The sequence below is a fragment of the Harmonia axyridis genome, chromosome 2 (genome assembly GCF_914767665.1).
Source record: "Harmonia axyridis chromosome 2, icHarAxyr1.1, whole genome shotgun sequence".
Lineage (NCBI taxonomy): Eukaryota > Metazoa > Arthropoda > Insecta > Coleoptera > Coccinellidae > Harmonia > Harmonia axyridis.
Window position 1 is genome coordinate 48,998,690 of NC_059502.1, and position 15,294 is coordinate 49,013,983.

The window sequence follows — 15,294 nt, forward strand, 5'->3', positions numbered from 1 at the left end:
GAATCAGTTATTCAATGTATTTCCAATTACAGATTTCCAGAAGATCCAAATACTTACGAAATAGATACTTCATTCTTATGGGGATCTGGTTTACTCATTGTTCCTGTTTTGGAAGTAAGTAGTTTTTTGTACTCTCGAATTAATGAGGGGTTTTTATTGCGCCATATTGAAAATAAAATAAATAAATAATGTCTTTATTCAGGGAAGGATTATAATATGCCTAGCCTAGGCAGCCTTTAGGCAACTAAAGTAAAAACATCCCATAAAAAAAAATTTGAATAAAAAAATCTAAAACATATTTGGCATAATAATTTTTTGGAAACTGTATAATTTATTTTTCAATATTGCAGGAAAATAAGAATTCTGTGGCAACATATCTGCCTAAAGGGGTCTGGTATAATTATTACACTAGGAAAATTTTGAGGAGTGTTGGGGAAGTTATAGATATCGAGGTAGACGATGAAACAATTCCACTTTTCATACAGGGAGGTCAAATAATACCCACTCAAGATTTCAAACCGTTAACTGAAGATGTACGAAATAGCGATCTCACTATAGTAGCTGCCTTAGATGAAAATGGAAACGCTAATGGAATGTTCTACTGGGATGATGGTATTTCTATTGGTAAGTGATGAAACCTAGATGACATTAAATCCTGAGATTGGACATTGATGACTATTCCCCTTAAAAAAAATTCAACCAATCATATTAACGCATATGATACAAATCACTTAGCAACGAATCAATATTTTTGAATATCAATGTAGCGTGAAAATATCTGGGTAATTAAAGGTGTGCAGGTATACCTATATGTATCTGGTTTTAACGTTCGACGTCTTCCTATCCCTAATCTCCAGCCTCTAGACCTCTCTCCCGGATCTCTTCATCAATTCCCTTTCTCTAACTTTTGCGTGGTCTTCCTCTCCTCGTCTTCTTCCCTGTGGATTCCATTTTAACATCTTCTTGGGAATGCGGTGCTGTGGCATTATCTGCAGATGTCCGTACTAAATAGCTGCTGGGTTCTTATGTGATAAACAATATCCTGCTGTATTTGCTTTATGATTTCATTAGGTATGTCTTCTGGATTTTCCTGTTGCCCTTCTCCAGAGATCCATCTCCGTGGCTCTAAGTGTTCTTTTTGTTTTTTCTTTCAGGGGTCAAACTTCTGAACCATATGATATTATGCTCTTAACAAAAACGTTGTAAAGTCTCTTCTTGTCATCAATATTGATGTTTTTATATATACTGTTCACCACTGCAATTGATCTTCTTCCCTAGACGTTTCTGTCATATGTTTCTTCGTCCATTGTTCCTATGTTGACTCCCAGATATTTATACCTATACTGCAATGTTTAATAGTTTTCCCTGTTGCCAGTTGTAATAAAAGTCCTGTTGTTGTCCTCCAATGCACATGTACTCCGTCTTATCGACGTTCACCTCCAATCCCCACTTGTGATATTCCTCAATCAACTTGCGGGTCATATATTCCATGTCGTCAATATCCTGTGCGATCACAACCTGGTCATCCGCGAATGATAAAGTATAGATAATGTAATCATCGTCCACCGGCAGTACCATGTTACTGCATTTTCGCTTACATGTTTTCAGCGTATTTTCCAAGTAAATTTTAAACAGTGTCGGAAATAAGCAGCATCCCTGCTTAAGTCCGTTGGTTACCGCGAAACTTTTTGTTAACACACCGTTTGTTTTAACTCTAGAGCTTACACCTCGATATAGGGACTTCCCAGCTTTACTTCTTCGAGATTTATGTTGCTCTGTTCAAGAGTATCCCACAGTTTTACTATATGAGAACGCTGTCATTGCCTTTTTCAGATCTACAAACAAGAGATGAACTTCTTGGTTGAATTCCGTTTTCTTTTTTAGGATTTGTGTTAGCGAAAATAGTTGATCGATTGTTCACTTCCCTGCACTGAAGCCAGCATCTTCTTCCGCCTCCATATCTGCATAATCCTCGGCTTACTCCCTTTCAATACTTTAATATTCTTCCATACACCCTGGCCACGGAGCTTGTAACCGCTATGTAATTGTCACAGGTAGTTCGATCTTCTTGTATGTAGATGGTAGTCAGTTATGATAACTTCTATTCCTTCAAATCTAAATACAGTAGCTGATACTTTTCGAAAGAAATTTTAAGGTATTTAGTATCCTGATATTTTCCTGTAGGTTTCTCATATATTATTCAGTGGGTATCTAAGATAATTTGTGTTATCTAGGATAGTTTTCTGTATTTAAGGTAGTTTTCGGTATTTAAGATATTTTTGACATCCAAGACACTTTTGGTATATTATATTCAATTATAAACGTGTAGAATTCAAAACATTTCAGATATAACATGATGGTTATTCATTTCCCCCAATCTTATAGAATATCTGAGAACATATATATGTTCAGGAAACTACAAAGTTGTAACTTGTTGACTGAAATTTTTCATCAGACTTCTCTCCATTTCATTATTTAGAAAACAAATCGAAATTGTCGATAATTGGGATTCTGTCGACAATTGGGAAACGAACTTCAAAACCAGTGTTGGCAAAATTGCACTTACTAGAACCACAGTCTCAAAACTAAAGTCCCTAATAGATACGGAGTTGAATTGAGCGATAAGACAAAAAAGTAATAAACTTATTTTAGCTGTTATTTAGAAAATTCTCTGATTTCTACAAACCTTAATTTTGTAAGTGGAATCACTATAGAGTGGTGCTCAATTTATTTACACCCTATTATCATTATCGTTTATTTACTGAAATCACAAAAGATTTGAGTGTACCCCAAATTTAATCTTAGCAGGAAAATTATTTTATGTTTCAAACTGATTTTTTTACTTTTGTAGTTTATTCATTGACTGTCTTACATTCTATTATGTCATATTATTATTATAGTTATCTCTTGTCAAGTTGTTCATCTGATAATATTTTCAGATGTCGGAAAAAACTATACCCTTCTATCTCTCAAAGTAAGAAATGGAACACTCAGCGTGGATGTGATTAACAAAAGTATAGAAGAACCTCCGAAAATAAAATCAATAGAAATTCTGGGTCTCGATGAGAGTTTCAATCAAAGAATACTACATCAAAGACAGTACGACTATGTCTATAATAAAGAACGCCAAGTGAGTACAAATATCAAATACTCAAAATAGTTACTGATTAATTTTATTTTTTTTAGAACCTCATGATTCAAAACTTGAACATAAATTGTAGCAGTTCAACATCATTGCAATGGTCATGAAGGAGTACGTACATCTGAGTTATATCTTTTTCTTTTTTAGACGTGTGTTTGTTATAGGATGTTATAATAAATGTTTGTTCAATGTATCATGCTTTTTTTTATTTCGACTCTCCTGGGTAATTAGAACTAGTTTTTCCTAATGAATTTTTATAAAAATGAAATGAAATGAAGTTGTAAAATTCTGGGATCTTGGTTTAGTTATTTTTTTTTAGTGAAATCATCATAAACAGGAATTTCGCTTGAGGAAGCTTGTATGAAGTAGAGTCCTACTACTAAGTATCTGTATTCCGATGGTTCATTTTTAGATCTTATACTTAGTGTTGGATTCATTAACACCGGCGCATTGCATTTATTGTTCGAAGGATTATATATGTAATAGATTTGTCGACTCCTTTTGTATTGGCGTTCTTTGAGAGTTTTGTTGCTTTTTGGTGGTTTGGCAGAAAATCAACCAGGCCATCGGCTAAAAAGCCTGGAATGATCCGGTTGTTGAAGCATTTGATATTAAACGAAATCCATCTCATTATTGAGCGTCCAACAACAATACTATAACCATTGTATAAAGAATATTCTTCATACAATGCTACAACAGAAATACCTAGAAACGACAGATAAGTTCAAAAAGATCGCAAAGAATAGAACCAGAGGAATAATATCGAGTTCTGAACTAAATAATTCTACCTAATATTATCAATATAGGAGATATGAATAGACTTCGAGTTCAAGTTCAACAGAATAAATACATGGGAATAATCCTAAGATGTAGTAAGCTCACACCTGTAGTAGTCATGCATAATGAATTGAACTGGTTACCTGTGGAAAATAATATCAAGAAGGCCAATCTAACCCTAATTTATAAGAAAGAGCATGATCTTGTACCACGATATCTGAAAGATTTCTTAGAAAGAAGAGGAAATTTTTATGACTACAATATCTCTGCACAGTGAGAACAACTTCTTTACAGAAGTCCTTGTTCTATGAGGGTGTTCGTTTGTATAATGGTCTCCTAGAGGAAATTAAAACGACACCATCTTTGGGTGCATTCTGCGGAAGATTGAATGGCCACTTCAGAGAAATGTGAATGATTATATTATTGTTGTGTTGATTTTCTATTTTTTGTACTAGCCGGGTGCTAAAAATAAAAAAAAATAAATAAATGAAATAAAATAAATATCTTCAATATGGCTACGGATTTTGAACACAACCCTGCTTACATTTTAAATATCTGCAATGAATGAGTGTTTTCTTGAGAGGGTTTACCATTACGTGGATTTTCGCGTATGTCAGAAGTTGTACATTCACTTTATCTAATTTATCTTTTTGAAGCATATAAATACAGAGCAGCACTGAACGACGGTCGATTATTTTTTCACAAAATTATAATTTTACCATGTTTTTAACGATTTTTAGTTGGTTTTTTCACGAATATTTTAATAATATATCAGTGCTTTGTACAGGGTGGGCAAATTTCGATGTTTTAGCACTACAACTTTTGAACCAGAGGAGATAGACAAAATCTGATACCCACTTCTCGATCTCTTTTTCTGAGAAACTAACAAGGGTAGTATTCATTTTTGGCCACCTTCTTTTGTTTTCGAGTTATAAGCGAAAATTGGAAAAATGGCGATATCGAAAAACATTTATATCTCCGCTAATACTGATGATAGAGGGTAGCCAAAAATGAATACTACCCTTGTTAGTTTCTCAGAAAAAGAGATAGAGAAGTGGGTATCAGATTTTGTCTATCTCCTCTGGTTCAAAAGTTGTAGTGCTAAAACATCGAAATTTGCCCACCCTGTACATTGAACAAATTATCAATTCTTTTGCGAAAAAATCCACCAACATTTTTTTTTATTCGCAAATTAAAAATATTGTCATTCTACAATGTAGATTATTTTTTGAAGAAATTATGTAAAAACTCCATAAAAATATGTGGTTGTAAGACGAAGAATCTATCAGTTCGTTTTGAACTGAGCAGTGGTGGTATTCCCCTTTAAGAGGTGAGCATGGGCACACGCAGAAATTTTTCTCAGGGGGGGCAAAATGAAAATTATTGAAAAACGGTAAGGCGTCCATGATTGTCATTGAAAACCGGAAAATTGTTGAGAATCCATTACTTTCCTTTTTTCCATGCCCTCTGGATTGAGAAAGTAATATTGAAGGTGTTGTGCTGAGAAATCAAATTCTCAGAGGGGGCATGGCCCCCCTGGCAGGGGGCCATGGGCGGGAGTCCATGGAGGTGAGTAATATATTTTTCGAATTTTGAGCCTCGGTCAAGTTCGTTAATGGCCAAAATCCAACTAGTATTCGTATTTTTCCTTATGTTAGATAGTTATTTGGGCTGTTTCCATCTTCTGTGCGGTTAGTTAATTGTTACGGACGTTTCAGTCATCTACCGTCTTCAGGGTGACCTGAAGACGGCAGGTGTGTCTGAACTCAGACGTACCATACTCTAAAAGTCTAAAACAAAATCGAATCAGTGCACATACCAGTGTTTCTATGCATCTACATATAATAATAAAATATAACCATGAATCTGAGATATTTTGTTCTAAAAGATGTGGCAGAATGAACGGATTTGCCACGGAATTAGAAAAATAACAATTTTAAATTTGGTGCAAAATTTCGAGTTGATCACGTCAACAAATAATCAGAGATAATTCAAGCAAATATCAAAAAAAATACGCGATGTTTCCGTAATAACAAATCAAACTAGTTTGAAATTTAGTTTGTAATAATTCTTATTGAATACCCATACCCATTACATTACCCGTTCAAGAACTTAATCGCGGTATTAGAGTTCCTAATCTACCCTAAAATTTCTAATTTTTTTCACTCAGCAGTTATCGTATTTACGACCGCATGGACGGACATCCTCGAATTTAAGCACGAATTCGTCATAAGTGAGTCGAATCTTATAAGTTATGTTATGACCATTTCTAGTACAACATTCGAATAATACAGACATTGTGAACGAACACTCAAAAATGTGAAAGGCATATACATGAAGTCTGGAGATTTTGAGCACTCTTTCATTCATGCATCAATTGCATCAATATAATTATATATTATGGGATAATTTATCTTCTATGAACACAGATTTTTGTTATGGAACAGATTTTATGAGCTTAACTCTACGTACCGTACTACATAAATCCAGAAAAGCCACACAAAGAACACACAAAAGAACACAGAAATTATTGAATTTAGGAGCACAAAGATGTAGAAACACAACCATATTATTTTTCTGCAGAATCTAACGCAATCATACAGAACTGGGGTTTTAAATTGAAAAACAACGTAATGTGTTAATTCTGATCACAATTTTCAACACAATATTCAAAACACTGTTAGATGTGTTTTTCAAAATTCAGGTGATGCACAATATTCTCACATTCTTCTACTGTGATATTAAGAATGGGAATAACGAAAATAATACTGACAAGTGACAACGCATATTTACCCTCTTTTTCTGTTCCTTTTTTTAATATTTTGAAAACCATTCCGACGAATGCAACGATTTGAATAAAAAGATATTTAGAATTGAATCATATCAGAAACGAAAAAAAGAAAAAAAAATTACGGATTTTTTGATTTCCTGTATAACTGAAATTGCTCAGACTTGAAGAATATTCCGAATCGTCAGAGTGATAAACTATTTTTATAGCAATATCGATTGCATTGAAACAATACCGACATATGATTTTGTATTTTTGTAGTAAAATACGACTATTAAATGTATTTTTCTACATTCATGCAAAAAGCAAAACTTTATTGAACTATATTTAGTGGAAAAATAAGTTCTTTATTGCACTCATCTATCATTCTACTTCAACGTGCTTTCACCAATTGTTCATTCACTTTCAACATTGAGGGTAAAAATAAAGTTTGAGTTAAATTGTTCGTAACGTATTAGTTCCTGTTTCAATGCAAATCGATATTAATAATAAAGTATTCAAGTTGCGCTTTTCATTTTCCTACACCTAGTGCCGCACCTCAATAAATAATTTTTTGCTTTTTGCATGAACGTAGAAAAAATGTTGTATGTAACTCGTGCAAAAATTGTTTATTGCACTCGACGTGTTGTCCAACTCGGCCTAACGGACAATTTCACGTCGAGTGCAGTAAATATTCACTTTTTGCACTTGTTGCATAAATAACTATTATTTAGTCGTAACCAATTTTTGAAACTAACGCTAGTTACTAGGAAACTAATTCTAGTCACTAGGACTTCTTTTATGATAATGAAAGATATAAAATTGAAAAAAAAAATTATAAAAAAAGAGTTCGCCCCCGGGTGGGCTCGAACCACCAACCTTTCGGTTAACAGCCGAACGCGCTAGCCAATTGCGCCACGGAGGCTTGTTACTAGTAGACGAAAATGGTCCTATTATCACGTGCAAGGCCTCCGCCAGGACCGGCACAGACGATATTTTACTGGGGCGTCAAATTGTAGAGGCGCAAAGTCAGTTAGTAAAACAAGACATATTTTTTGACACAAAATATTTTCTTAGAAAAACTCCACACATTGTGATAAATTGAAAATTGCAAAGCGCCAATTTCATTGAAATCGAATCGAGGCAGGGTAGGCGGCGCCAAAATTCAAGGACGGCGTTTCAAGCTTGATCAACTAAAATCACATGTATAGAAATTCAAAGTAAAAAAATTTGTTCAAAATGAGGTTCAATTCGGTTCTCAACAATAGGAAGGAAAGTCGACAAATTCAATTATCATCAAAAACCATCAAAGGTGCCGCATTATGCAGCTCATAAATATCCAGATGTCGCGTTATCCCCTCTCATTTTATTTATTAGTGAAGGAACACAAACAGGATATCAAATTCACAGATGTCGGGCTTGGGTTCATTCGAATTCAAAATAATGGTTCGTCCGATGTTTTTCTCGATAATATTAAAGAAAAAAAGAAAACAAAAAAATATTTCATTAAGTTGAAACTGAGCAGAAGAGCCTGAAACCGCAGGGCCTGCTTTAGGGGGTGGCAAATAATGGAGGGCGGCATTGTCTTTTTTTTCCGAGAAATCTGAATTCCTAGAAAAATTTATAAAATAATTTTTCCAATTTTAACGAATTTCACACAAAATTTTTCAAATCAAAATAACTATAGTCCAGTAGATACCTATAAATACATTTTACCTGGAAAAAATTTCGAACTCAATGAAACTTCTACAGGTTGTTTGGGGGTGTTGTGGGATGATCAAGTTATAAACACGAGGACCCTGTGCTAATTTGAGGAGGGCCGAAGAACCTCTACATTTTCGTGCTTTTTTCGGTTTTTTGCTCATAACTTCTAACCTAAAGAGTTTTCTACCAGAACGTCTATATTCAAAGCTCTAGATAATTGAATTCCTTACAATTTTGTTTGCAGAAACTTCTTTCTAAACTCTATATCAACTGAGATGCAGCCAATCAAAATTAGAGAAGTTTTCTCAAAATATCAAAAATTGGCAGAAAACAAAGGTTTTGACCCTCTAACTAACAATTACCAGCCGTTCTATGGTAATTTTAGTGATTACCCATAAATATCGACATATTGAAACATAGGGAGGTAGAGGGGGGAGGTAGCTTTGACTAAAAGCCTATGTCTATGTGAAGAGTAGATATTTCAATGTTATCGTGGTTTGTTATCACCTTACTGCTTACTGTAAATTCCTATTGAACCTTAATAATCAGATCAACTGGGTAAAAGCAATAAATAATAACCAAGAATTAATTGGAAATAATGATTGTTCATAACCGAATAAAGTCCGAAAATGTTGGGGTTCTCCTCAAGTTAACAGAGGGGCCTCGTGTTGGATAACTCGACAGAGTCATCCCACAACACCCCCGAACATTCTGTAGAAGTTTCATTATGTTCAGAATTTTTTCCAGCAGACCCCAGTTTTTTTGCTTTGTCTACTGGACTATAATTTTGATCGACTGTATCTCAATTGATATTAAGTTGCTTGACGGAAAAACCAATGGATAAAATTAGAAAAAATCAATATGCTGATCTCAGGATAGAAAGATGTTTCCAATGAGGTATCATTTACCCCATTTTCCCTATTCTAAATTCAGGGATTGGGGTTGTAACACTAAAGGCTGAAACGATATGGATGTGAAGTTGATCTGAAAAGTTGTGTCCTTCAAATAAAAACGTCAGAGCATTTTTTTAAAAATGAGTTAATTCCGCCTGTTATTTTGTCTGTTTCATTTTCAAAAGCCCACCCTGTATATAAGTACATGCAAAATCTCAACCTGATAGGATCTGGATTCACGGGAGTATTACGTATTTCTTTTTCAATATTCTTCTTGAATTTTCATTGGTTTGAATAATGGGATCAGCTTTGAATTTTACACAAAACTCGAAATTTTTATTCCATATTCATATCAAGAATCTCAACTCCATCGGTTTTGTGGTCATAGAAATTGTTAGTAATTTTTTTCCGATATTCTTCTTGTATTTTCTATGGTTCTAGTAGAAGTAGAGCGACCAACATAATATTTTTAAGAGGTTTAAAATCGTCATTATGCAAATGGGTATATTCATAACTATATCAAGTTTTGAAGATAACTGGAAAACAAAATTTTCAACGGTCATATACAAGGAAGCAATTGCCAGATTACTTTCATTAACTACCTACCTCAACTGCGGAATTCGAAATTCAGACATACCCTGAAAATTTCAAGTTTCTAGGTTCTTTCGTTTGAAAGTCATTATAAATACGCCGTATGCGGTCGAACTCACATAACTGAATTTGAGAACGGATTCAGTGAGACGATGAAGACCAAAATTCAAAAATTACTGATATTGTGAAGAATTTAGAGAGATCGATTCGGAAAAGTTGCGGCAAAAAACATAGTAACAGTAATTTGGCTAGCACGTTCAAATGATATTATTTAATAGGACGCATTCCAGAATCTCGAAACCCGGTTTTTTAAATACTTGATTGTGGTCACCACTTGGCAACAGAGCGCATTGACCGAGAGCATTCTACGGAGCTTTTGTAAGCATCAAAGTTGGCGCTCCACAAGACTATCATCTACCTGTGCTCGACCTGAGCCTGGGAAAGAACAAAAATCCTCCATGCTGGACCACTATAACTGTGAACCTTCGGCGTCTTTGTTCTTCTGAGAGCCAAGAAGCCAGTTTAAGTTCGGTTTCAAAGTCCTTGTAAGTAACGTGTTTCAGTGAGTGAGATTGTTGGAATTTTTATGTTACCAGTGATTTTCGTCTTGTATTTGACACACTGCTCACTGTGCGACTGCAATTCAAGTTGTTATTTTGCAATCTTCATTGACAGGTAGTAGTAGAAGAGATGGTTAAAAAAAGTGGGGGGAATTTGAAGTAAAAGTTAGCCCAAGGCGCAGGAAATAGCGCAACCATGCTTTGCACTAATAACGAATATATTTCTCATTAATTTAAGCGTTTCATAGTTTTGAGAATAACTAGAATCTTCAACCTAGTGTGGTCATTTATAAAAATCTGTATTGATAGTCACATTATCTAATATTGAAGGAATAACAGTAATCAATAGTTATTTATTGTACAAGACAATAAATTTGTACTTAATCTTTGAGAGTGTCTTTTATCGTCAAGACGTCAGTCGAGACGCTAATTACGCTCGAGAAGAAAATGCGCTTTTATCCTTGTGTGCAATATAATTTTTTTTTTAATTCAATTAAAAATTAAATTTCAAAGAAAATTGTAATTTTTGGCACAAAAATTGCAACAGCGCTGTTCCGTTACTATAGGGATATGAATTACTCTGTCAACAAATATAAAACAAATTTTACATTCTGGTTTTTGCGGAGTGTTCAGTATTTTTTCATTTTGTAAGTATACGGCGAATACGAAATGTACATACTTAAAAGAATGAACACAGCAAGAAAAAAACCATCAAATTTAATTGAATCAAAAAAGTTCAAACATTTTATCTACCCTTGCTGTTGAAGTGTTTATTTATCCACCCTTGAGGTTCAAGTGATACTTTATCTACTCAAAAGAGTTGCCGTAACAATATTTCAACATTATAGCTATAGAAAAAATTAATTTAACAGTAAAGAATTTCGGAACAAGATAATCTGTTTATTATAGGACATCGGTCAGTCGCGTACACAGGTAAAAACCTTGGGGGATATAAAGATTTAGAAACGAAACAAAAAATTATAATTCGTTTCCAATGTCTTTTGAATTTACAGACTCTTTTTGAGATTGATATTCACCTGTCGAAGTGTCAACTGTTCGCCTGCATCAAATTTTCTTCGTTTGAAGAAGTTTTTCAATGCTTACGAATAATTTTAATTAGTTTCGAGATCATGCAACACACATTGAGAGTTAAACACGGAATAGAATAGAGGTTATAATAGGAACATTTTACGTCATCCACCACAAACTAATCAACAGAATATATACTAAAACTAAACCTACTGACCTATCTTTGTGAGAGAAAATGTTAACGCCGTATGTAATGGAATTCAAAGTGCCTACAAATAGATAAATGGATATAATATGGTATTATTTGTTTACTTTAGGGTCCTAAAAAATTCCATGGAATTGAACCTGCGGCACCCCTGATAACAAATTCGGTAATGTGCAGTCTTCATTTTTTGTCCAGACATATTGTGCCTAAAATGAATAGTTTTCAAAATGTTTCGCGTTTCATCTTTAGTAATCAAAATATTTGGAAACATTTATTTTGACAAAATGAAATGGATACCACGCCAAGAAACAGAAACAATGACTTCATATCATCAGCTGAAGAAGTTTCATCAATTGTTATTCATTCTTTATGACCTGATCAGATTAGCAGAAGACTTGAAAACTGTTCGGGAATCCAATTAAAAAAATCTTATAATTATCTGGAACGATCTTCAAGATACGATCTTCAGTTGAAACCATTATATCCATGAAATTTGTCGAAAAAAGTACCACAGATAAATGATGACAAGTGGGGTATCGAAATCAGAATTTCATGGAGATTTCCAGTTGATATAAAGATTGGGCATTTCATTTTAAAAAAATAGGTGGTATCATGTTTCACAACTTTGGGATCAGTCTGTAGTTATTTTTTGCAAGCGAACTCTTTCAACTCTTTTTCCACGCGCATTTTAAGTCACAAAGAGTCACTTTCCCACACAGTGCGGGAAAAATCCTTTTTTCCCGCACGCAAATATTAAAGAATACCTTAAATTCTGTCATGTCTGTATGCACCGAACGTCCAATTAACGTCAAGGATGAGATAACTATGGTAACGACATGCAGAATAACGTCTGTCATTCATGTGTATGTGGATAATTAATTGAATCTTTTGAGTTTCAATTAATTTCAAGCATTTGTAGCGAAAATGTTGTTCAATTTCAATTGTCAACTTCTTTCGCAATTTCTTGCAGAAAAGTACCACTTTCAGCAATTCGGAAATAATTATGAGCTTATGCGGTGGGTACTGACGATTCCGTCAAAATTTGAATCATTTTCCTGGTCCAAAATTTCTGAGAATTATCGACTGATCGAGCACTATTTACTCACCCTGTATAGATTTATATAAAATTATTCTTAGAGAAGTGCGAGAAATATTCAGTTCATAACCACGATGATGAGTTGAGTTGACGGATGTTAAGAAACATTCTGGGCATACTATTTCATCCCAAAGAATGATGATACTTTGTTCGCAGATAATGGGGTCCAGAGTAGGTGGCCTAGGTTCCTCTGGATTAGCGGCCGACAAAGCTTTAGCTGGAGTGCCACGTCTCCTTGATGATTTGCAACGCCTTTCGGAAGATGCTGATTCCGCTGACATTGTTTTCCTTCTCGGAAGAGACGAAGACAGAGTGTTTGCTCATAGAGTTATTCTGATGGCCAGGTAAGTTTCTATATTTTGCCATAAAATCGATATATGATCGGATTCCGGTTATAAGAAATCGTTCATGAATAAAAAAATGAAGAAAGCAATGATGTAGAGATTTTGAGCCATCGTTAATTCGTGCGCCAATTGTGCCGATCCATGAAGCACATGGATAGATGTGGTCTCTAACGGTGGAATTGGCGTACTCAAAAGCTCCTGATTTCACGTTTGTGCTTTCCTCATTTTTTCTCGATATCCTGCTGGAAATTTTTGTGGTCCCGAAGGCGCAAGCACGAAGCTTGAAGGTCTTATTTGCAAAATTCCAACCCGGTCTGTTGTCATGGAAGTATTGGGTATTTCATCTACAATATTCTTGTTGAATTTTCATAAATCAGCCTATGTGATCAACTTGAAAATGTTATTTTATATTACATTCAGAAACTCAACTCCGTCGGTAACGAAAAGATTGGGTAATTTTTTTCTCTAATTCTGTGGCTTATCTGCCACATTCTGTCATTCTAAAACAAAATCATCTGAAAATATCTAAGTTTCACACATATTTCATTATTATATGTTGGTACTCGGAACTCTACTCTCACGGTTTTATCTATTATCTATCAAATTTGTCAGAGCCGTATCTAGGTACTATATTGCGCCTGTGGCAATATATTAGACAGCGCCCCTCATTTTCGAAGAGTTTTTTTTCATCTATTATATTTTCTTATAGTATTTTTTTGTTCATAACTTAAGTTATATATTTTCGTTTTACTGGTCATTTTAGGCTTAGTACGCAAACTCTAGGGAAGGCTAGCAATATTTTCAATGTATCCAGATTCCTCGGCATCGTTCGTTGCGTATACTTGAACTTGACTTGAAATCAAGTCAAGTTCGAGTCAATTAATAGTTTTTCAATCTCAAGTCGAGTAAAGTATTTATTTATGAAGTACTTGAATTCTATCAAGCTACTTGGTTTTTAGCATTCTGTAGTGTCACATGTCACATCAAAAATAAAATAATGAAATGAGAAGGAACCTTGCAAAAAGCACTTTCATTTATTAAACTATTTTGTATAAAAGAACCAGAAATATCAACAATTTTAAAATGGAAACCAAAATTTAATCACTATAAATAATAATAATAACAATATAAAAATACAGTATCTTAATATTTAGAAACCTTCAAGCACTGTTTGATTACATGATTAGGCTTTTAGGTTTTGCTAGCTTAACGTTGAGCTAGCAGAAGCAGAAAAAAATTTCAATACGATAATATATTAGGCTAAAATTATGGCCAAAAATAAATCTAAAGTTCCAAAAGTGGTTCTGCTAGATTTATTGGGGTAAGCAATAAATATCGCAAATCAAGTCAAGTATGTATTTAATATTTCACGAGCTTGATTTTCAAGTCAAGTAGTTCGTTAAAAAATCAAGCTACTTGGTTTGATGAATCCCTAGAATACATGAAAACTGAGTTGGGATCTTTCGAATTATTTCGCCTGGTACTTCAATATTTTTTCTCTTGATATTTTTGGGCGCCCCTGCGGTCCTTGCGCCCGTCCCAAGTGCCACCTTTGCCTCGCCCTAGATACGGCACTGAAATTTATGATACAGAAAACTGTTCTACTAACCCGGATTTTTCAATGCAAAAATTACTAAACTCTAATACTAATAATATAGAAGGCTCATTCTATCACTCGTTCATTCAAAAACTCGCCACGTCGTGAACTCGTGGAGAAAAATCAATGCCTTCTGTACTTATATTATAAATAACTATTCTAAATTATCTCGGATTCCGGTGATGCGATCGACATGAAAACTCACTTACTTGTAGCTTGAAATTGTTATTTTAATCTAAATGCGATTTATTCAGGGTGAAAAATTCTCATCGTCACCGTTTGGGAAAATCTCGAATCCTGGAAACGAACAAGAAAATCTTTTTTTTCCTGGTCTTATAATTGGATATTCGTATCTACATATCATGAGTGGCAATCGATCTATTAAAAATCCACTTGAAGTGGTTGTTGAAATTCTTTTTCATTGCAAAATTGGCACAACTTTACTTTATGCCCACAAGGAGACTGAGCTTTATACAGAGTGTTTCCAAATTCGACGAGAACCTTGAAAGAGGTGTTAGTATGACTTTAAGTTGGCATTACTGTTCAAGATGGCGACCGATTTAACAGCTGTCAAGTGATTTATTCTCAG

At 34.2% G+C, this 15,294-nt stretch overlaps 2 protein-coding genes and 1 non-coding gene across 7 annotated transcripts in view; 2 read left to right on the forward strand and 1 right to left on the reverse strand.

The window, feature by feature from the left end:
- The window catches only part of LOC123672917 (lysosomal alpha-glucosidase-like), a 30,596-nt gene extending 27,261 nt beyond the window's left edge, over window positions 1-3,335 (forward strand). For both annotated transcript variants that reach the window (XM_045607265.1, XM_045607266.1), the window contains exons 12-15: window positions 33-114; window positions 351-624; window positions 2,940-3,130; window positions 3,187-3,335. In XM_045607265.1, coding sequence (XP_045463221.1) covers window positions 33-114; window positions 351-624; window positions 2,940-3,130; window positions 3,187-3,249 — 610 coding nt within the window. In that variant the 3' untranslated portion in view covers window positions 3,250-3,335. The remainder of the gene's footprint in view (window positions 1-32; window positions 115-350; window positions 625-2,939; window positions 3,131-3,186) is intronic.
- A 4,202-nt stretch (window positions 3,336-7,537) lies between these two features.
- Window positions 7,538-7,611, reverse strand: Trnan-guu. The gene has a single exon. It is a non-coding gene; the product is annotated as a tRNA-Asn (tRNA).
- Window positions 7,612-10,253: 2,642 nt separating this feature from the next.
- The window catches only part of LOC123671953, a 39,997-nt gene continuing 34,956 nt past the window's right edge, over window positions 10,254-15,294 (forward strand). The window contains exons 1-2 of one of the 4 annotated variants that reach the window (XM_045605861.1): window positions 10,254-10,419; window positions 12,921-13,108. In XM_045605861.1, coding sequence (XP_045461817.1) covers window positions 12,924-13,108 — 185 coding nt within the window. In that variant the 5' untranslated portion in view covers window positions 10,254-10,419; window positions 12,921-12,923. Of the gene's footprint in view, window positions 10,553-12,532; window positions 12,685-12,920; window positions 13,109-15,294 lie in introns of those variants that run through there. The other 3 variants (XM_045605863.1, XM_045605862.1, XM_045605864.1) reach the window with 3 other exon arrangements.